At 38.9% G+C, this 21,713-nt stretch overlaps 1 protein-coding gene across 4 annotated transcripts in view; it reads right to left on the bottom strand.

The window, feature by feature from the left end:
• The window catches only part of FMNL2 (formin like 2), a 309,918-nt gene that overhangs the window by 76,850 nt on the left and 211,355 nt on the right, over window positions 1-21,713 (bottom strand). For all 4 annotated transcript variants that reach the window (XM_061183889.1, XM_061183903.1, XM_061183895.1 and 1 more), the window contains exons 4-6: window positions 21,482-21,558; window positions 12,091-12,174; window positions 8,554-8,706 (exon numbers count right to left, since the gene is read on the bottom strand). In XM_061183889.1, the coding sequence (XP_061039872.1) occupies window positions 8,554-8,706; window positions 12,091-12,174; window positions 21,482-21,558 (314 nt within the window). The remainder of the gene's footprint in view (window positions 1-8,553; window positions 8,707-12,090; window positions 12,175-21,481; window positions 21,559-21,713) is intronic.

Here is a 21,713-nt window from a genome sequence, read left to right as displayed (position 1 = left end):
CCTTGGAAGCTAACGTAAGGGTTCAGCCCAACAGAATGCAACGCCAACTAAGTATGTCACATCGTTTGGCATAATTGTAATAGTCTTTTATGGTTCCAAGGTCTGGCTAATAGAACTTTACCAAGATTTGGGGTTTTAGGTTTCCTCTCCCTTACCGTTCAGACATGACATCACCTGGGCATATTTTTTCTATCAATTAAACTCATAAAATACTTGATGCTAAAAAAAAAAAAAAAAAAATGAGCCAAGCACTTTTCTGTCTCTACAGCCAAAAGAAACTGAGCTGAAAGAGTAGAACCCAGATAGTTCAAAGTGGGGGTAAAGGAGGAGAGGAAACAGAGAGACAAAGACAGAAACAGAGACACGGTGGGTGGGAACACAAAACTCCTTATGAACCTTTTTTCTTTTAAGTCAGTTACTGAAATTTTCTGTGGATCTGTATTTCCTGTTAGAGGACCAGGTGATAGCTAGAACACAATCTGTAAGTCAAAAGGTCTCATGACATGCTTTTTGAATGGAATAAGTGAATCAACAGACTCCATCATATGAATGGAGGGTCAATAGTCTGAATCTTCTGATTTTCAATTATATTCCTTTTGTCAAAGGCATTTGCTAGGGAGTGGCTAATTAATCAGGATATGACCCTAAGTGAGAAGTGTCCAAGGAAACCAGCTAACTCCTGTGACTTTTCAAAAGAAATATTTCTATGTTCATCCAAATTTGGCCCTTCTTTTCGTAAATCTTCAATAAAATATTGTCGATGAGCTAAAATGACAATTCCACAGCCTGGCCTTCAACACAGTACATAAACTGGCTCTACGCTACTTCCAGCCAGACTCATCTATTCACTGTTTCCTAAACAACCCACACAGTCTCTCCACTGACCCGCCGCTCATACCGCTCTCCCTTCCTCTCCCCTCTCCTACCCACTCCTCCCAGCCTTCCTCACATTGTTTCACATGCAGACCAAGTCATGACTCTTCCCTAGGTTTGACTGTTCACTCTAGCCTCTAAGGTTCCATATCATTAGTTCTGGTTATACACAAGTGATACTTAACATGTGTTAGTGCGTATGTGCGTGAACACACACACACTTACTTCTCAATCAAATCATACAGAAAGACACTGACACAGTGGAAAGAAGTCAGAAGACTTTGATTATAAATCCTGGCTCTATCACTTACTACCTATGGATAACTTCTCTGAGCCTCCTCATCTGTAAAATGGGGCTAATAACTCTTGAACACCTCCCCAAGATTTCATGAAGATATAATGATATAAGTATGAAAAATTCTTTTATCAGTCATGAATCATGTACAAACATATTATTCCATGTATCCTTCCGTATCCTCAGCACTTGACAAAGCACCCTTCACATATTAAGTATGCAATAAATCTTGCAGATGAAGACACTAGACCACGGCTGTAGGAATTTGCTGAGTCATCTTTAGTATTTTCCTCAATTCTATGTAGTTATTTATTGACTACTCACTGTTGCACCAGGTTCTTTATAGGAATTGTTAATTTAATCTCACAACCTATGAGGCAGTTCCTAGATCTGATCTGAGGATCTGTGAGACAGAACCCAACAATGCCCTGGCCAGGTGACTTGTTTTTCCATTTCCACATAGCCTCTTTTAGTGAGTTTTCTATCACAGAAAAGACCCAATAAAGAGGCGGAACAAGTGAATCAGTCTTTCTCACAGTGGGAAATGTCTGGCAAATCTGCCAGTATGGTGCACCCACAAGCTACAATTAAAGCTGTCACCATTTTCACAAGCAAGGCCCTTAAAATAAGTTCCAAGCTGAGAATGTGGAATGCACACTCTTAACCCAAGTACATTTTTCTCTGTTTACAACACCAAATAAAAAAGAAATGCACAAATCTGAAACACAACCACCTAACACTTTCGACTTGTTTCTGCTTACAAATGTGCTGAAAAGGCAAAGTGACAATTTGTAGTTACAGATTATTTTTGGAAAGTCTAGGACTTTAGAAAGTCTTTATTTTATAGATGGGTACTGGGTACTGCATTTTCCGCGACCTTTGATCTTCAGGTCAACAGTCCAGCAGGTTAAGGAACGTCTTCAACAGTTCTCCTTCCTCAGAAATAAAACTCAGGTGTTGGCTATAATGATCATCTCATTGTTCTTTTTACTTCCACTCCTTTGCAGTATTTTCTCTCCTTCTAAAGTAAGTGTTAATGAAAATTTTAATCAGCACCTGCCATCTCATCTGGTGAACAGAGAGAATTCAAGCCTTGAAAATAACTGTTTAAATATATTTTTTTTTGTAGAGTTTCCCCTTTAAATTGGCAGCTAGGGTAAATTCTTCAAGATCCTTCCATAGGGAAATTTTAGAATAAACAAAGTTAAGGAAAAGGAATACACATAGAATAAAATACAGATTACAACTCTCAGTCATGACAACTGTAAAAGATCTGAGTTGATTTTATAGAATTTGGGGGGAGAAGAAAGAAGAGAGAAGAGAATAATGATCGTTTCAGAAATTACATTCTTAATTTATAGAAGCTGGAAAATGAACAAAATTGAGTTCAACCTCCTTGTTGGGAATCAAGATAGAAAGTGCTTTGGCTTCTAACTATAGAATTCGAAGATATTTTTTATGTGATATTATAACAGTTTAAGTTAAGAGGTTGGGTGATCTTCTACCCCTAACAATTAAACTCAAGGTAAAATGCTCCTGCTGAAATAAAAACTTGTAAGAGCTTAAAAGAACTCAACTCTTTCAAGATACCACTTACTTTATAAGCAAACTGGTACAGAGCTGGTGTTTCCATATGTTTAAATAGGATCACTGTTACAAAGAGATCAAGAAAACTGCTTTGAACAGAAGTATCTATTGCAGTGAAGGCCAATGAGCCATATGGGCCATATATGGAAACAGGTCTGCAGGACCTATTCCTTAGGTCTTAGAGAACAAGGTCTTCAAGCTGGGCCTCAAGTGCCTCATCAACAAAAAGAGTTGAACAAAAACCTGAAAAGAAAAAAGTTTATTCATAATCTCCCCTTCTGTAAAAATAGTCACTATCTTCATTCAATAAACTTTCCTTTCAATGCCTTCCCATTGCAAATAGGTGAAAATAAAACTACATTAACAGAGAACTTTCCATCTTACTCTTGCCATTCATTTAGGAAACATTCTTCATGTTTCTATATGACCTTATCTTCTAATAGTTATAAATATTCCAACACATTGATCATGGTCTCCACTAGAGCATTTGGCACCTTTGGATGAAGTAGAAAAAGGCACATCTTCTGGGAAGGATTAGCAAATCCTCTCCTGCACGGTACAACTTAACATAACTCCGTGTGGACACGCTGATATTAAAACAATATATTTACTGGGGGAAAAAAATCATCCTGTGAATATACAGGCAGGATCACATGGTGTGACAGTTTGAGTCAGGGCACCTCACTTCAAATCCTACCTCCTTCACTCACTGTTTGATCCCAGGCAAGTTGCTTAACCACTAGAGGCCTCGGTTTCCTCATAGGGATAGTAATAGTAACAGCTATCTATCCCATAGAGCCATTGTCAGCAGTGAATAATCACAGAAGGCTCTTAGGACAGCACCTGGCACACAGTGCACACTCAACAAAAGCTTTTTTCCCCAATAAAATTTATATCAATGCTACCAATATCTTTGTGCCCATTTTAAAATAATTTTTAAAAATTACTCCTATGAAAAACATTGCCAAGAATGGGATTACTGCATTAAAATGTGTAAACAAGGATGTAAACTTGAACTCTTCATGTAAACCCACTAAGTATATAAATGCTAAATAGTAGATGATGACTATTCAAGAGATGCCATTCCATTAAGATAATAATTTCAGGAAAAGCAATGAAATTTGTTCTAGGAAATCTTAGAAAGAAATATAAGTAAGAGTTAATATATTAAGGGAAATGTAGATCTTGGTTTCCTCACCACAGTGGGAAGGTCAGTTCGGATGGCATACAAGGCCTACCCAGCTGGGTATGTCTATGACCCAATCTCTCCATTAGACAGCCCTCCACCCCTCTGTCCCAGAAATGACAGGTTCTCCCCTCTTTCCCAAACATGTCTGATCTTTGACGTAAGATTTTGCTCATCTCATGCTCATTCACTTTACCTCTACCTGGAGCAGCCTTTCCTCACCCTGAGGAGCAACTCTGGCCATCACCCAAAGTCCCAGTTTATATCTGATCCCTTCCTCCAGGCTTTTAGTGCTCCGCCCTTTTCCTTTAAAACTTGGAACATTGATTTATTATCTATGGCACTGCTTATTTAAGTCTAATAGCATTAACCATGACATTCTTAAAAAATAAAAATTACTTTCTCTTGCATCTGAATTAATGCAACCCTTGTCTTCAAAAATCTAGTGTGCACATATATGCATATACAGCATCATTTAATTTAGCTAGATCTGTAGCCACGTTAACAGAAATCTATCTTAACTGAAGGTACACCAGACTCTAAGCCTATGAAACAGCACAATCCAGGTTTCTACTGCATCAACAAACAGTTTTTACAACTGCCAACCTGACAAATTTATGATAATACAGAATCTAATAGTTGATACAACTCCAGGTGAGTGTCATGTCATAAAATACTTATTCATCTATTTTAAATAGCTAAAAAATAAAGTCTAAATACGAAGTGAGTGTGCATCATTCGAATTTTGTTTAAAAACAGAGCGTTTTTCCTTTTCTTTAATCAAGCCCCATTTAAGTGTATGCTTTTTTAAATGTATTTATTTTATTTATTTTTATTTTTGGCTGCACTGGGTCTTTCATTGCTGCGTGCAGGCCTTCTCCAGCTGCAGAGTGTAGGGGCCACTCTTCATTGCGGTGCACGGGCTTCTCATTGCGGTGGCTTCTCTTGTTGCGGAGCACAGGCTCTAGGCACGTGGGCTTCAGTAGCTGTGGCACGCGGGCTCAGTATTTGTGGCTCGTGGGCTCTAGAGCACAGGCTCAGCAGTTGTGGCGCACGGGCTTAGTTGCTCCACGGCATGTGGCATCTTCCCGGACCAGGGCTCAAACCCGCATCCCCTGCATTGGCAGGCGGATTCTCAACCACTGCGCCACCAGGGAAGTCCCTATAAAGTGTTTTAAATTTCTTGGAATCTCATTTCTTCCTCCAAGTTTAACCAACCCTTTTGCTAAGTGATATAGCATAAGATTACTGAATCTACATTATTATCTGGAGATAGAGATGAGGGAACTAAAATCTGTATTTGGATACAGAAGATATATTCTAATCAAACAAAGCTACCAGAATAAATCATCTCTACCGAACGTGACTTAGTATCCTTTTATCCGTCAAAAAAAAAAAACAACTGTAATAACAGTTAAACTGCAGTATAGCTTAAAAGTTCAAATTCTTAAAAGGAAGAATCATAATATGATAACAGAGTGTATCAAAGTTTAAAAGGCACTGGGCTTTACCCCAGTAGAGTGATGGCATGAAGCCATGCAGTTATCATATTATAACACGGAGAGCAGCTGCCATACTCTGTCACCATGCACTATAAGCTCTCTTGGGTGACATTTTCACCCATGACTTACGAGATTTTCCAGTTTGAAGCCTCAACATCAGTGTGTAAACTGAAGCTACTCCAGAGGCAACAGGGAGAGAAGCAGCTCTGGTGGCATTTGAAATGAAGATACTCAGGCAGAGAAACCAATCTGGTGGTGATGCAAGAGATGAATGGAACCGGAGGAAGAGGAGATGGGAGGACAAGACGATCAGAAATGAGATGGCAGAATGAAAAAGAAGGCCAACAAAAAGAAAGCCAAAAAGTAGAGGCAGCAGAGGAAGAAAGGGGAGAGAGGAGGGAGGAGGAAGAGAAAAAGACATAAACAATCTTTGGGTATATGAAAAGCAACATGTACCGTGCGCCTGCACTTCTGATTGCTGTTTTTATAAGTCAGAGATGCTATCAAATGACCAAATACAGAATTAGAATCCATGCACACAAGAGCTGGAATATCAACGATATACATCATTTAATAACAAAAACAAAAATCCAAACTTCAAGTCAACAAGTGGCATGAAAGTTACTGCCATATTGGTTTTCTTGAGAGCCCATGACGGAGAGCCAAAGGAATTTCAAATGTTCCATTCCTGAGCTTGAAACTGTTTAAACACAAAAAAGAATGTGACGCTGGTTTCTTAGTTGGTCATCTTTGAGCACATCTGCCAACCAGAAATGTCATAACGGTTCCCAAGTTTCTCAAAACAGCATTTCCATCGTGTCTTTCTCTCTGTACTTGGGGTCTCTTTTTTTTTTTTTTTTCCAATTTAAAATGAATTCTAGCAGGATCTACCTTAAGCCAACCATGAGGCAAATCAGGCCGGACACTGAAGTCTCTATACCATGCTGTCCAGGGTCCAGGATCACAACTCTCCTTGGATGTGAGATGTTTCCCCTATTTTCCTGACTCTTCCACTCTACCAGAAACAATGTACTCTCAAGAACAGTCTTCAGTAATTTCAAAACAGGTGTAATGAGTTATTAATCAGAAAAATGACTTCTTGTTAAGATGGTAGCTGGCCAATAATATATGATACTTTCCAGCTAAGAAATGAGAAAGCAAGTTAAAACGTACTTTGCCAATTAAATTCCTTACACATAATTACAGCTAAACTAATGGTAAGAGTTTCCATTCGAGTTACAAGGTGATTAGGGAATTCTTCAGGCACAATTGGCCTTCCTTCAACTTCTCAATCAGCCCACATATTCCTCTGTCCACATGTAAAGTTCACGCAGACTAGCAGGTTATATAGCCTTTGGCCTATTGCAGATACTGTGAGATGAACTGAAACATTATTATCTTCATTATTATTGAATCATTCCGAAGCCGTTAATATTTTTGGCATTTCCAAACAAGGAAAATCCGAATGCTTGATAGGAAGCATCATATTCAAACATCAAATCCCGGAGCAGAACTGAACTTCATTATAAAGACTTTAACTTTCCATGACCAAAACCCAAGTCAAAGGGACAAGAGGTAATAAAAAGTCTACCAAGTCTAATAAAAAGTTCATGGTTCCTTGTCACCTTATACCAGCTATCTTTGGTAGAAGCTACAGCATCCAATTTTCCTGGAAACTATCACATTTTTGCATTTAACAAATTTTGCAATATCAAAAAACCAAAATCTGCTTATAAAACAAAATGTGAAACAAAACATTTGGATTCTATTGTTTAAAAAAATTAAATTCTTTGCAAAACTGAACTTCCTCAACTAAAAATCGACAGTGTCCATGTCAAAATTTTAACTGTAAGCAGGTAGTTTGCGGCAAAGATGGCTAAATAATGAAGCAAGTCTGAATTTGCGTATACTAATGAGTTGCTTTTTTCTGTTGAGACTATCATTATTTGTCTTACCCAAGAGGCAATGACCTGAATTGGACGTCTGAAGTATAACTTATGCAGGAATAGTTCTGTAAATACATTTAAATAAACTGTAAAGATATTTAATAAATACAGTATTTATACTAAAAAAAAAAAAAAAAAGTCTACCAAATACAAAAGGTCTGAAAGCCATGTATTCACTGATCACAACGTGACACATGGACTCTACTACCATGACCCAACACCCATGGTGATCTTAAACAGTGACAGGAACCACGTCCACTTGCCAGATCAAGCCTGAAATAAGCGAGATAAAATTGTCAAGCTACAAAGAGGAAGCAACATTTGGGAATGAGGGGCTTATTAATAAAAATTTTTATTAAACTCCTGGAACACAGAAACCTTTATGAACTTGCTCTAGATGATAACTCTGTCTTGTCGGACAGGAGTTTTGATTTACCCACCCATGTATACTAACTCTGAGTACAGTGGCTAGCAAATTACAGAAGCTCAAAAGTATTTTTCAGTGAATGATTGCAGGTCTGAGTGAATGAACAATCTCAGTGATATTACACCCAGGTGTTCATCCCCCATCCTACCTCAGTATGTTGGTATTTCAGCCAGAAAAGACTAGAGAAGGAATCCTTAGGAGGAAATAGAAGGTTGACAATGGAGAGCACACCCAACCAAAGGAGCACTGCTTAAAGGCATCTCCTTAATAAAAATGATCATTACAGCATCCTGTACCTAAGTCTAAGAACACATCCCACAGAACACACACCTGAGCTATCACGGGAGAAAGGGAAGAGAGGAGTCGGGTTTAAACAGCATCAAGTTCTTGAGATCCTCAGATCTCGATGTGCTGCCTCTACCCAGGAAACAGAGCCCAAGTCAGTATATCAGCATCTTCCTGGTTTCAGAAACTTATCTGAACAGAGACTACTCTGTTGTGTCATTTGGCAGCAGAATTTTTTTTCTGTGCTGAAGGAAGGAGTGGTATTTGCAGAAAGCTACTGAAAGTGACTGAGTACTGCCCAAGTGATGATTCCATGAACTCCCGAAGAAACTTGCATTTGCAATCATTGACAACACAAGTGCTGTGTGGCAAGATACAGCGATACATGGCCCAGGATCCTCAACAGAGGCTGTCCTGACATATTTGCCTCTTTCCTGAATCAAGGCACTCACCGCAGTGCAGGATGTCTTCCCGAGCGGGATACACTGTTGCCCACGGGGGAAGGCAGGTTGCTCCCTCTGTGCAGGTCCTCGATGGACCGACTCCAGGGCTTTGATTTGTCCACTGAGCTCTCCACAGTGCTTTCCACACTTTCAAAGTCAAAACTAAAACAAAAGAGAAATGCCACTAAAGACTTAATTCACATTCACGCAAATACATGGATGTGCAAAACTCACTCCTTCCAACTATACATCTGCACCTTAATATGGGTAGTTTTTGCAAACAAAGAAAACCGAAAATGGAATACAAACGAACTTTCATGGACTGAGCGTTAGCTTTGAAAATACAGAATGACAAATAGGGATGTGTTATTTGTATCTTATTATAAGGCTTGCTGACTTACCGATTACTAATGAGCTATGGTGGGACGGGGAAGAAAGATCTCAGAGCTGTCTTCATTTTGCTTTAACAAGTCAATATGTTAGGCTTATACTAATTTATTCCTCTTCATCAAGTTTCACTGAGCATTTTCTCCTAGTGTGTTGGCAAGTGTACTTTTCCAACCATATGTGATACATTACTTGCAAAGTTATGAATTTGCTTTGATTTTGGAATCTCTTCCCAATGTGGTGCTCTTTAAAGTAGGGCTGTTGTTTCTCTGACATTTTTTGAGGTTATTACTCATGTTAACCATGTTAGAATAAATGGCTAGTTAAATTGCTCATTCTTGTATAATTTTAGGAACAAATTTTTAAACAGACAGGCCTTTGTGTTCTATGCATTTTTCCCCTTCCAAAGTCAGTAGCTCTGCTTTCTCAAAAATACATTTTATCAACTGTTTCTACCCATAGTTCCATCAAGCAACACCTGATCAGATAGAAAATAAACAGAATGCAGCTATAATTAATAGCATCTGGAAGATATTGGAGGATATCATGGGGAAAAAAATCAACAATACATATTGGAAATAGCAAGTATGACTTTTTATACAAGTATGACTGCCAAAATTAAATATTTGGTTAGAACTACCATCTGTAAACTAGGTGATGCTCTCCATTTATTAAACTGTAATCCAGATAACAGAGACTGATGCACAAAGTCATTGAATGGGTCTAACAATTCTGTCATTCCTTAGGATACAGGAAGCAGTGAACAGAAAAGGGGTGGAATTGAGGAATCAAACAGATCCTTAAGGACTAAAAATAGAAGCCTATAATTGACACTGGAAAAGGTAAGCCTAGGGGGCATCCCAAGATCACTCATGTCATTACGACTCCCGCCAAGCCACTCTGCAGCCCCCATATGTTCAGTTGTTCAGCATCCTTATACTCCTCTCAGCTCACCCCCGACTCTCACTGAGCAGAAAAAAGAAACACACACCTTGGTGAAAGCTCCTGTTTTAGGGAAGGCACATGAGTCTGTTATTTCACGTTACATGAACTAGAAAATTGTCACATGCTAAGGAATAGTAAGAAATTTTTTTCAGCCCGTTTAGTTTCAAGAAAGTATGTACATAAATTATGTATCTATATATAATTTTTCATGTAATTAATTTTGTAAGAAAAACAAAAATAAAACTAATAAGCAAGGAATGTAAAGCTAATGCTCACCCCACCCCCCCCAAAAAAAGTAGACGATTAGGAACCAAAAGCTCTGAGTTCTGATCTTTTGTTGTCTTTGCTCTTGGACTGCAGACCAGAAGAATTCCCTCAGAGTAGCACTACCTTTTCCCATTGGTCTCGCGTGTAGGTGCATTTGGGAAAGCTGGTTTACAAGTTCTATCGTGATGGGGTAAAGGGTTAATTACAGCAAACATATTACAAACAGCATGCAATTCTTTTCCATTATTCCTGAACTTTCTTAGCCCTTCCTTAATTCCTCAATAAATATTCTTCCAGATTTTAAAATATGCAACAGGATAATATTCCTATTCTGTTCTATCATATAATATAAAGTGTAAGGGAGATTAGCAGTTTTCGATGTAATGGAGGTAGATAAGGAACAAAGTTCGGAAGAGTATGCTATAAAAACTAGAATTATATTTCAGAGGAAAATTTCTCAGGAAGATAAGAACTTATCTACTGGGTTTTCTTATTATATTCCATATCATATATAAGAGTTATCAAAACTGAAACTCATCAGGCCAGTTTCAGTTAACACTTTACTTTCTGCAGCTACAAGGTAGGAATAATTATAGTTTTCTCTTCACAAATTCTCCAGGAAGCGATGAGGATTATAAGATAACATCTGGTTAGATCTTAAAGTGGGGCAATATAAAAAACAAGTTCCTGCTTTGAAAAGAAGAGTTGAGAAGAAAAAAAACCACCACCTAGGCTGAAATGTCTTCCAATCAAATTAAAAATAAAGTATTGGGACTTCCCTGGTGGCGCAGTGGTTAAGAATCCGCCTGCCAATGCAGGGGACATGGGTTCGATCCCTGGTCTGGGAAGATCCCACATGCTGCAGAGCAACTAAACCCATGCGCTACAACTACTGAGCCTGCGCTCTAGAGCCCGTGAGCCACAACTACTGAGCCCGCGCACCACAACTACTGAAGCCCGCGCACCCTAGAGCCCATGCGCCGCAACTACTGAGCCCACGCGCCGCAACTACTGAAGCCCATGTGCTCTAGAGCCCGCATGCTGCAACTACTGAAGCCTGCGTGCCTAGAGTCCGTGCTCCACAGCAAGGGAAGCCACGGCAATGAGAAGCCCGCGCGGAACAACGAAGACCCAACACAGCCAAAAAAAATAAATAAAAATTTAAAAAAGAATACAGTATTATTTCCTCAATCTGTGTGTGTGAGAGTGTATCTGTGGATACTGGAATAGTTTTTGATTAAAGAGGAAATGTGGAAAAGAGAACGTCTCATTCAAATGTACACTTTTCATTCCTGTTGTAAATCTTTCCAGAAGCCTAGCAAATGAGAAAACTTTATGAATCAACAAAGGAAAGGTGAAATAAGTAAAATTTTTTCCTGCTCTGTCCCATTTTTTCCCCTTCCCCCTATGAAGGGGAAGTCAAAACAATACAAATACATATAAATTAAAAAGGGAAAACCTCTTGCTGACTCCACTTCCTCCACTCCCACTGTGTTTGGTACCTACTTCTGCAATCATTTTCTCTGTATTTACTAGCACCTACAAATATACATATACAAGTTGTTTTTTTTTTTAAATAAAAAGGGAATCACTCCTCTGTACTTTGCTTTATTCACTCAACAATATATCATATACCTCTTCCAATAATTGCTAGAGTATTCTACCATATGGATATACATAACTTGAGCACTAAAGAAAGCACTTCTTTTTGAGATAAGCACTCCTCTAAGGGTGATTTTACTCCCCTGTTTTATTTCTGCCTTAAAAGCATTTCTAACAACAATTATGTGATTTGCTTTTAGTTACTTGAATATAAACAAACCTCCTTAAACCTTACCACATCTGCTTCTGGGTGTCTCCCCTCAGTGTGGTACCTAATTTTACCATTGAGATGCATCTTCTGTGACCACATAAAATTTAAAAGGAAACAAGCCAAGTTTTACTTACGTTACTGCGTATTGCGCAAATGACAGATATTCTACTAGAACATCAAGACCTTTATTTTCTTCATTCAGAAACTCTCTGACCCATCTGTTCAAAAAAAAAAAAAAAAATTATTGGCAAAGTTCATCGCATGCTCTACCATGAAAAGGACACAGTGAAAACTTGTTTTTTTCCACCAGAAACATTCACTGCCTGAAAGAAACTATGGAGTAAGGCCTAGACTATAACACATGAGGTAGGAGCTTTTAAATATGGCAACTAAGAACACCGTAATATTTCAGCATGAGCGACGAGGGGTCAAAAAGTGTATGAGTGCCTTCCTGGTATTTTACTGCTTAGGAGACTGACGATAACCTGTAAGAAACTTTCTAAAACAGGAACTTGCTAACTGTCCTTTTTTTCCACCATAATTGATCTGGAGCCTGCTTGTTTAAGGAGCCAAGACTGCACGGGGAATCAGGCAGACTAGGGACATGACAACATAACCACTGAAATCCAGGCCGGATTCCAAATGCACATTCAACTCCTTCTTGGCACACTAAGCTGTAGAAAACACTCAACTAGCCAATGAGAGACCAGTGTTTATGGGCTTCTGGAAATTCAATAGGGATAATGACTGGCTTAATTTTTTCCATGAATGTTAAAACCTTTTAAAAAGTCGCAGGCACCACACACCATCATCAAAGCCAAGACGTGACAAATACCATGCTTTTTAAAATTCATTTTAAAATGATACCACGTTGCATTTGAATGGTGGATCTGAATGCAGTTCACTGAGAATGTTTACACATTTTTATTTGTTCATAACAACACCTAGAAGATGGAGCAGAGTGGTCAGGTACCGAGGATAAACACCTGTTACCCCATGTCACAGATTTCCTCCAGGACATCCACCTTCAAAGAACATGTGATACCCCATCAAGCCTTCACTGGGTTGGAAACTCCAAGAGGTAATAAGTAAAAAGCTGTGCTATTCTATCACAGAAATGAATCTTGGGGTACATCTGCCAACAGCATTGCAAAGTGGTTGCTTTCCTCCAGGAATACCAAGCCAACAAGGTCCACCAGCTATGCACACGATGGCTCCTACGGAAACCAGTTCTGAGAGCTATTAGAACAACAGTGGGGCAATTCTACCCTGTGTCTTTAAGGATAAGCAGTCCCTTGAGGTTTCTGTCTTAAAGGAAGGAAAAAAACCTGGTGGATTCAGAATGCCTATTTTTAAAATTTTGTTTTCAGGGGGATTTTGTGGTTGTTGTTTGTTTTATCCTCCAGCTCATCCTTTCTTCTAGTCCTATCATCTGCATAATGTAACCTCAGGTCTTCAGGCAGTTCCAGAAAACAGTAAGGTGGAAAAAGTAGATAGCTTGCCTCACACTTCCCCCAAGTGCCTCAGGCAGGCTGTGACAAAACGTATGCACTTAACATAGCCACGTGTAAGTATATAACATTTAACCTAAAAGAGACCTAGGACGGGAATAAAGACACAGACCTACTAGAGAATGGACTTGAGGATATGGGGAGGGGGAAGGGTAAGCTGTGACAGGGTGAGAGAGTGGCATGGACATATATACACTACCAAATGTAAAATAGATAGCTAGTGGGAAGCAGCCGCATAGCACAGGGAGATCAGCTCGGTGCTTTGTGACCACCTAGAGGGGGTGGATAGGGAGGGTGGGAGGGAGGGAGACGCAAGAGGGAAGAGATATGGGAACATATGTATAACTGATTCATTTTGTTATAAAGCAGAAACTAACACACCATTGTAAAGCAATTATACTTCAATCAAGATGTTAAAAAAAAAAAAAAAAAAAGAGACCTAGGGAATTCCCTGGCCATCCAGTGGTTAGGACGCCGTGCTCTCACGGCCAAGGGCCCGGGTTCAATCCCTGGTCGGGGAACTAAGAACCCACAAACCGCGTGCCCCCACCCCCAAGAAAAAGAGAGAGACCTAGAGTGGAAACATTGGCAAAGAAAACACTACCTTTTGGGTCTCACGAAGTGGCTTTGTTATGAGAGCTGACCAGAACTAAGGGGATGGCTATTAGGAGAGGCTGAAGTTTCATTTCACCACCACCACATACACGCTCTCACAGCATCTACTTCTCGATCCTTATTTTCATTTGATTTATTTTAAATTACTCCCGATATGGCTAGGTCTCAGAAGACACTGGACATTTTTAAGTGCTGATAATTAAAAGCTTAGAAATGGTTAAAAAAAAAAAAAAATTTCCCTTTTAAAACTGGTAGGAGACTGAAGAAAGCTAGAACTATCAAATCGGACGACTAGCTGTGCTCTTGAAATTCAAGCCTCTTAGCCTCTCTGAGGCCTCTCCATTGGTCGGATCTATGGGTTCTGACTGCATAATTTAAACTAGCCCTCCTTGGTGGCTGCACAAAACCACAGGGTCCAGATTTTTCAGAGCCATCTTGGTTTCACATATTCTATCTCAGTGACCCATAAGAACACTCTAATTTAGGAGTTGAGAAAAACAGCCATTATAGTTCCTTCTGGTTGATTTTCTAGACACTGCCTCTAAAATGTAGAGATGGTCCATGACATCCTAAGGACCTGCTAGCACCTTCATCTCACTTAGTTTAGCCACAAACTGGAGAGAAGGCAAATGACTCATGGATATTAAAAACAAAAAAAAAAAAGAGGAAGGAAGGAAGAAATGGTAGGAAATAGCCAAATACAGTCAGAGCTACATATCTCTTGACTCAAAGTACTAATATGCATATATTTTGATGCAGTGATAAAACCTATTAATTGGCTTTTACTTCAATTTAGCACCCTTATCAGTGCCCCTGCCCTGACTTGCTGACTTTGAGTGAAAGCGCTTTAAAAATAAATTTCAGGACTTCCCTGGTGGCGCAGTGGTTAAGAATCCGCCTACCAATGCAGGGGACACCGGTTCGAGCCCTGGTCCGGGAAGATGCCACATGCCGCAGAGCAACTAAGCCCGTGCGCCACGACTACTGAGCCTGCGCTCTAGAGCCCGTGCTCCGCAACAAGAGAAGCCACCGCAATGAGAAGCCCGCGCACCGCAACAAAGAGTAGCCCCCGCTCGCTGCTACTAGAGAAAGCCCGCGCGCAACAAAGACCCAACGCAGCCAAAAATAAAATAAATAATAAATAAATAAAACCTTACTTTTAAATTAATTAATTAATTCATTAATTAATTTCAAAGTGAAAGTCAGGAGCCGGCTGCTCCGTTCCTAAAAAGTAGGAGACAGTGTAACACGTCCTGCCTTTGAGAGGTTTAATTTCATTTTTAACCTCTTTTTCTAAGCTGTGAGATCTTCCCTGGGTCTCTGATCTGGCCCAAACCCCTGCAGGTGGTTTAGGAAAGAATAAGATAGAGATCCATCACAGCTGACTACCTTACCCCATTTGTCAGTGTATCAGGTTAGTAAAGTCATCTCAGCAAAAAGGCTATGGATTACAAAAGAACAGCCTTCACTCTTCCTCTTGTCCTCTCAATCCCTATCCCTTCTTCACTTAGGATATTCTGTATAGGAGAAAACAGAGGCGAGAGTGAACTTCTGTGGAAATCAAATAGGTAGAGATGAAAAAAGGGCAACTTTCCAAGCAGTATCTTTAATCTAAAGGCATAAAAAAATGGATGCCCCATTCTGCAGATTTATGTACATGATCATGACATATCATAAACGGAGGGTTCCTATAGTAAATTTCCATTTTCACCTCTGCGCATGCTACACACGCTTTAATATAGTGCCAATATGCAAACAGTTTCAAATTGGGTGATTACAGGTTTTGGAAAGTAGAATTATTTCTGACTCTGACAGCATGCATCACTTACTGAGTACCTCACAGATTCGATGTAATTACCATATGTTGTAAATTTGAATTTACGCAAATTCCAAATCAACTGCTTAGGAGCTGGAAGGCACGGTGATAATGAGAAATAGCTCTGGAAAAAAAAAACTTATTCAAGGAAGGGCTCGAAATGCAAGTGCCAAGAGTTACTGTTTTACTGTAGACAGGTCAAAGCTTTGTTTCCAAATTGCTATTGTTTTCTCTCTGCCTCCCAAATCTCAGAATCTCATTGTTCTCACCTAGAAAATAAAGTCTCAAAGGACATTAATGGCTTTAAATTTCTAAGATCAAACAACAAAACAGACCCGAGACACACAAGATGAATGGACAGATGGTGAATTCCCTCTGCCAGTTTCCTTTCGAGAGATACTACAGGCATCCGGTAGGAACTGCAGTTGCTGACAAATCATGAAAAAAAAATCACAAGAAGCGAGAGATAGAAGGTAAACATCACCCAGATTCATCATCAGCTACCAAATCTATTCTGTGAGACAGCATCTCAAACTGGTTCTCAAAGTATAGCCCATGGACCACCAGGGGTCCCTGAAACCCTCTCAGGGGTCTGTGAAGTTAAACCTATTTTCATACAAATATTAAGTAGTCACTTTTGTCACTGTGCTGACACTTGCACTGATGGTACAAAAGAAATGTGAATGAAACTGCTACCACCAAACAATACACCTTTTTATTGTATTCTTCACCCCAAGCACTCAGAAGGGGAAAAAAAGTCAGCTTCACTTAAACCTGTCCTTAGTGAAGCACTAAAAATTACTGACTTTATTAAAGCTTGCTCCTTGAATATACGTCTTTTTAATTCTCTGTGTGACAAAAGGGAAAGCCCACATATAGCACTTCTGCTGCCTGCCCAAGCACCACAGCCGTCTTGAGGAAAAGCACTGGTGCAATTGTTGGAGCTGCAAACTGACCCAGCCATTTTCTACATGCAATGTCCAATGACACACACATTGTGGTTATTCTCTCTTGGGTATTTGGCAGATATTCTCAAAAGTGAATGAAGTGAGCCTGCCATTTTCAGGAAAAGAACTGACAATATTTTTTGTCAATGATAAAATCTGAGCTTACAAACAAAAAAATGAGAATTTTGGAACACTTATATTTACCACCACGAGTCTGACAGCTTCCCAATACCTAAAGTAAATTCTGATGACACTGGTGATTATTAACAAATATGACTGTTTTTATATTGTAGAATAAAATGTGTTGATGTTTGAAAGATCAGGATAACTCGGTGAAACAATATTTTTCAAATGATTTTTTCATGATGTTAAAAAGTATGCATGGGTAGAAATACCCATTCAAAGTGAAAGACAGCACAATGGATTTTAGAATCGACAGAACAGAACACAAGAGCTCACTGATACGGTTTCAGAGTCTATCAATACATTGCAACTAACTTTAAGAAATTACCACCTTTAAATTTTGGTGTAATATCAAAGAATAGCCACAATTATCTGAAATGGTTACTTAAAAACTCTTCATTTTTCCAAGTGTGTATCTGTGTAAGGCCAGGTTTTCTTCCTATACATCAACCAAAACACATCATAACAAATTGAATGCAGACAAAGATATGAGAATCCAGCTGCCTTCTATTAGTGAGACAGTAAAAAGATTTGTAAACGTGTAAATCAATGCCACCCTTGTCACTAAATTTTTTTTGCTTTGGAAAATAGTTATGTTTCATGAAATATGTTATTTGTGCTATATTATGTTTATTATTTTATATTTATATATTTACATCAAATATTTATTGTTAAATAAATATTAAATTTTATTAAATAAGCATATCTAAAATTTATCAGTTTAAATTTCCAATATGGTAACATTAATAGATAAAACCCACATAAAAACTTACAGGGGCTCAAAATAATTTAAGACAGTAAAGGAGTCCTGAAATCAAAAAATTTAAGAACTGCTGGTTTAGATAACAGGCTTTAGATTTGGACATCTCCAGGTTCAAACCTCAGTGCTTCTCAATTGTGTGAACTTGAACAAGATATTTAATTGCGGACTCTCAGTTTCCTCATCTGTAAAACGGAGGTTCAGAGGAAAAGGGCAATAATAAAAAGATTTCAGTAAGAAATAATACATCTAACTTACCAAATACAGTGCTTAGTAACAAATACAGTGTTTAATAAATGCCTAAATGATTATGATCTTGAGGACTTCCAAAAAGCACCATCTAAGGATGAATTAATCGTAGGGTAGCTTGAGGCACACATATACGTGTTAAACCCCAGAGAAGACACTCACTGCACATTCCCCAGCATCTTCCTCCTTCTACAGATCTCCTCCTCTCCTTGCCAACTTGCACCTCCTGCCTGTCACCTCACGCCCATTCTTCTCATCTCCCCCACTGAGATACAGTGAAGCAAGCACCTTTCAGGACATCCATGACCTTGCACTCAGGATGAAAAGTAATTTTCCATCATAATAGGCAGTTTTACTCAAATGACCTACCTGCAAGGAGAGCGAGCCTACACCTCAGTTTCATGGACTAACACCCGCCAATCTGTCCCAACCGCCAGCGCCTCTCGAATCGTACCACCCCACATCCAAGACATCCCAACGCCCGTCTCCCAGTAGAGCACAGCCAAGCCAATGTGCTCTAACAGTGCTCAGCTCCCTTCAAGGGTATTTCAAGTCATCGCAAGGGCTTGCATTAGTCATAATCCAATTCTCCTCGACTGTTATAGTTCCTAAGAGTAAGTGAATGAGATTATTTCTAGTCCAATTCTTATTTCAATTTGGCTCCCCCCCAAAATTAATTATCTTTCTCACAAGACTGTTCCATTTATAGAGTTTTAGGCTGACCCTTTTGCTTGACAAGGCTGTAGCTTGGAATGTCACTTCAGCAAAGCCCCAGATTTTAACCTTGGAATGCAAGCATATGCCAAAAATAATTTTTTTTAAAGACAAGTAGATTTTAAACGTAATTCTTCCTTTTAATTTCTGCAAATCATAAACTCCTAGGTAACAGGGTCCTTTTAGACAGAGAAGGTAACATTCTCTGCATGGTTTTCCTTAGGGATATATTACACAACACTGTCCAATAATTATTACATATAATATTATTTTCAACAAGCATAACAACAAATAACAGCTATCATATATTGAGAGTAATTACTATGTATTAAACCCTGTATTAGGTCTTTCATAAGTTATCTCATTTAATCCTTACAACATTCCTATTAGATAAGTATTATTATCCTCATTTTATAGATGAGAAGTTAACTTAGGTCACATGATAAATACAGAGAGTTTATGTAACTTACTTAAGTCTAATAACTGATAAGGGGGCATGGCAAAAATATGAGCCAAGATCTCTCTTTCCCTAAGGAAAATGGGCACCCAATTACCTTTCTAATATGGTACCCCAAAGAGTGCAATAAAAATCTAAGGATTCCCTATGCAGCACTTTGCATTCCCAGAATTCCTCACTGTAGTAATTGATTACTTTCACATTATTTAGTAATTCTTCAGAAGTTTTCCCAATCAAATACGGTCAAGCCAGTTAGTTTAAATCAAGAAAAGTCCAGTTCAGGTTTGGGTTTTCAGGACAGGCAAATCAGGTCAAATTCCTGGTGTGTGGTTTCACTCCATATAAGGTTATGCCAATAATTGGTTTCATACAATCAGACAATGCACTTCCATGAATTTTTGTGCTGCTAAAGCCAAAGCTTTCCAAGTGTCTCACGTAGGTAGTAGACAAGGGGAAACTTCAGCTGGTGAAGATGAAAGAAATGCAAGAATCTTTCAACATGCCTAGAGTATCCTAAACAACAAACCACTCCAACTGCTTGCAGATTTGCACTGGCTTCCACCCAACCAGAGCTCTTCTACTCAGCCAACTTTATATTGGAAATGATCGTCTTGCCTTGGTATTTGATGGTCAATTTCACATTATTTCAGCAATGCTTGAAGAAATGCTTTTTGACAATTTGTAGGAATCCTGGCTGCAGCTCATGCCACCATTTTCAGTCAAGAAGAAGTGCCAAGAGTATGGGGTTGGACCCTACCAAATGGAATCTAGCTCCTGATCCACAAATATTGGAAACTATTTGAATTTCCGAAGCTTTGGATGTCCAGCTATATTAAATCACCACCACTTTCACCCCCAATAGACAAACCTCATTGTTTTGATCCCAGAGTCCCGATTATCTTATTTCCTTTCAAGGAAAGAGCTGCCAGACTAGGCTAGATAAGAAAAAGAACATCGCATTTTGAACAGAACGTCTGGCTGGCTCTACAGCTGTAGACTTTGTGGAAGTCTCTCGCCTTCTCTGGTCCTTAATTCTTTTAATTTGTAAAACGAGGGTCTAGGCAATCCTAAATTTCTCTTCCAGTTCTATTTTCATGACACTCTGATCCACTGTTCTATAGCCCATTTTCTGGGACAAGGGTGATTATCAACCTTAGGTTAGAATCAGTTCATTTTCCAAATATTTCATTCTCAAGGTGCCAAACATGTGAAATTATCCTTAAGGAAATGAATATTCGCACCCAGGCTATGGAGCTATAAATTAACTTTGCATTTCTATGACTTAAAAAAGCTTATTCTGAAATAACTGCAGAAAATAACCATTTGAATGGCTTATACCAAACATACTCAGAAGTAGAAGTAAACTGCTACTTAGGTAATTATTTTACAAAGACGCTGAAAAACAAAAATGTAATATATTTGTAAAACTTCATTTCCAATAGACCTATCACAGGTGAAAATTCTAAAAGATCTAAAGTCTATAGTCTTTCCCTTGCAAATCTCAAAGAATCAAAATCCAGAGGGGTTAAATGATTGCCAGATGTTAAACAGGTACTTTAGGAAGAACTGAAGCTATAAAATAAAATACTGACATCATTCTGCCTTAGAGAGAAACCTTATTTGAAGGTACTGTACAATTCTGATTATCTCAGGAGGGAGGGAGTGTGTAATGAAGTTGTACTTGGCTTGAGGCAAAGCAACCATGCTGTTGTATGAAAAACTCTTCGAAATGCTTAGTGCAGAGATTCCCCAAACTTTACTTTCCAGTGTGGATTTACATTTCATGGTCCTGAAATTTGGGGATGTAGGAAGAAGAGACTCAGAACGAAGTATCTAAGTGCAAGGGGGTATGTCAAGTGACACCACTCCAGCTTCTGTCCCCTTCTGGCCAGGGAACTGAGAAAAGAATGAAGCAGCTTCAAGTAACCAGGTCAAAGACCTCCAGGGAAGGCTTCAAGATCTTCCAGGATCTCAGTCTACATGACTTGTCGGGGGTTCCTGACTTCCCAGGGAATCACTATACACACACCATCACTGCATCCAAGCAGAGAACTTTACAATTAGTATAAACATCCCAAATCAAGGACTGTCTGTCCTGCTTCTGATTCTTGTACAGTGAGCAATTCAAGAACTAAAACAAAGGTTCCACCCATCTAAACCTCAGTCTCAACTTATAACGAACAGTAAGGAAGCTTAATTCTTTGGATATGATTCAGTCACTTTGTAAAGTGTCCAAAAGCTTTAGAGCTAAAATGTTCAGTGGGCACACTTACCCAATATGGTTGGTTCTTAAAGAAATTTCCAGTTCTCTTAGCACTTGTGTGGACTCTTGAACACGCCGTCTGAATTTCTATAATTCAAGAACACATATTCTCACAAAACATACTTTAGCAAGTGCTATAACTGCAGCTTACTTGTAATAAGTTTAACAGAATATGAAAATATCTCTGCTTCTAAAGTGGGCTTCTCACACATTTCTTTTTGCGAAGCGCACAAATTTTTCTC

This window comes from Eubalaena glacialis, chromosome 1 (genome assembly GCF_028564815.1).
Source record: "Eubalaena glacialis isolate mEubGla1 chromosome 1, mEubGla1.1.hap2.+ XY, whole genome shotgun sequence".
NCBI lineage: Eukaryota > Metazoa > Chordata > Mammalia > Artiodactyla > Balaenidae > Eubalaena > Eubalaena glacialis.
This window is presented reverse-complemented; position numbering and strand designations above follow the sequence as displayed.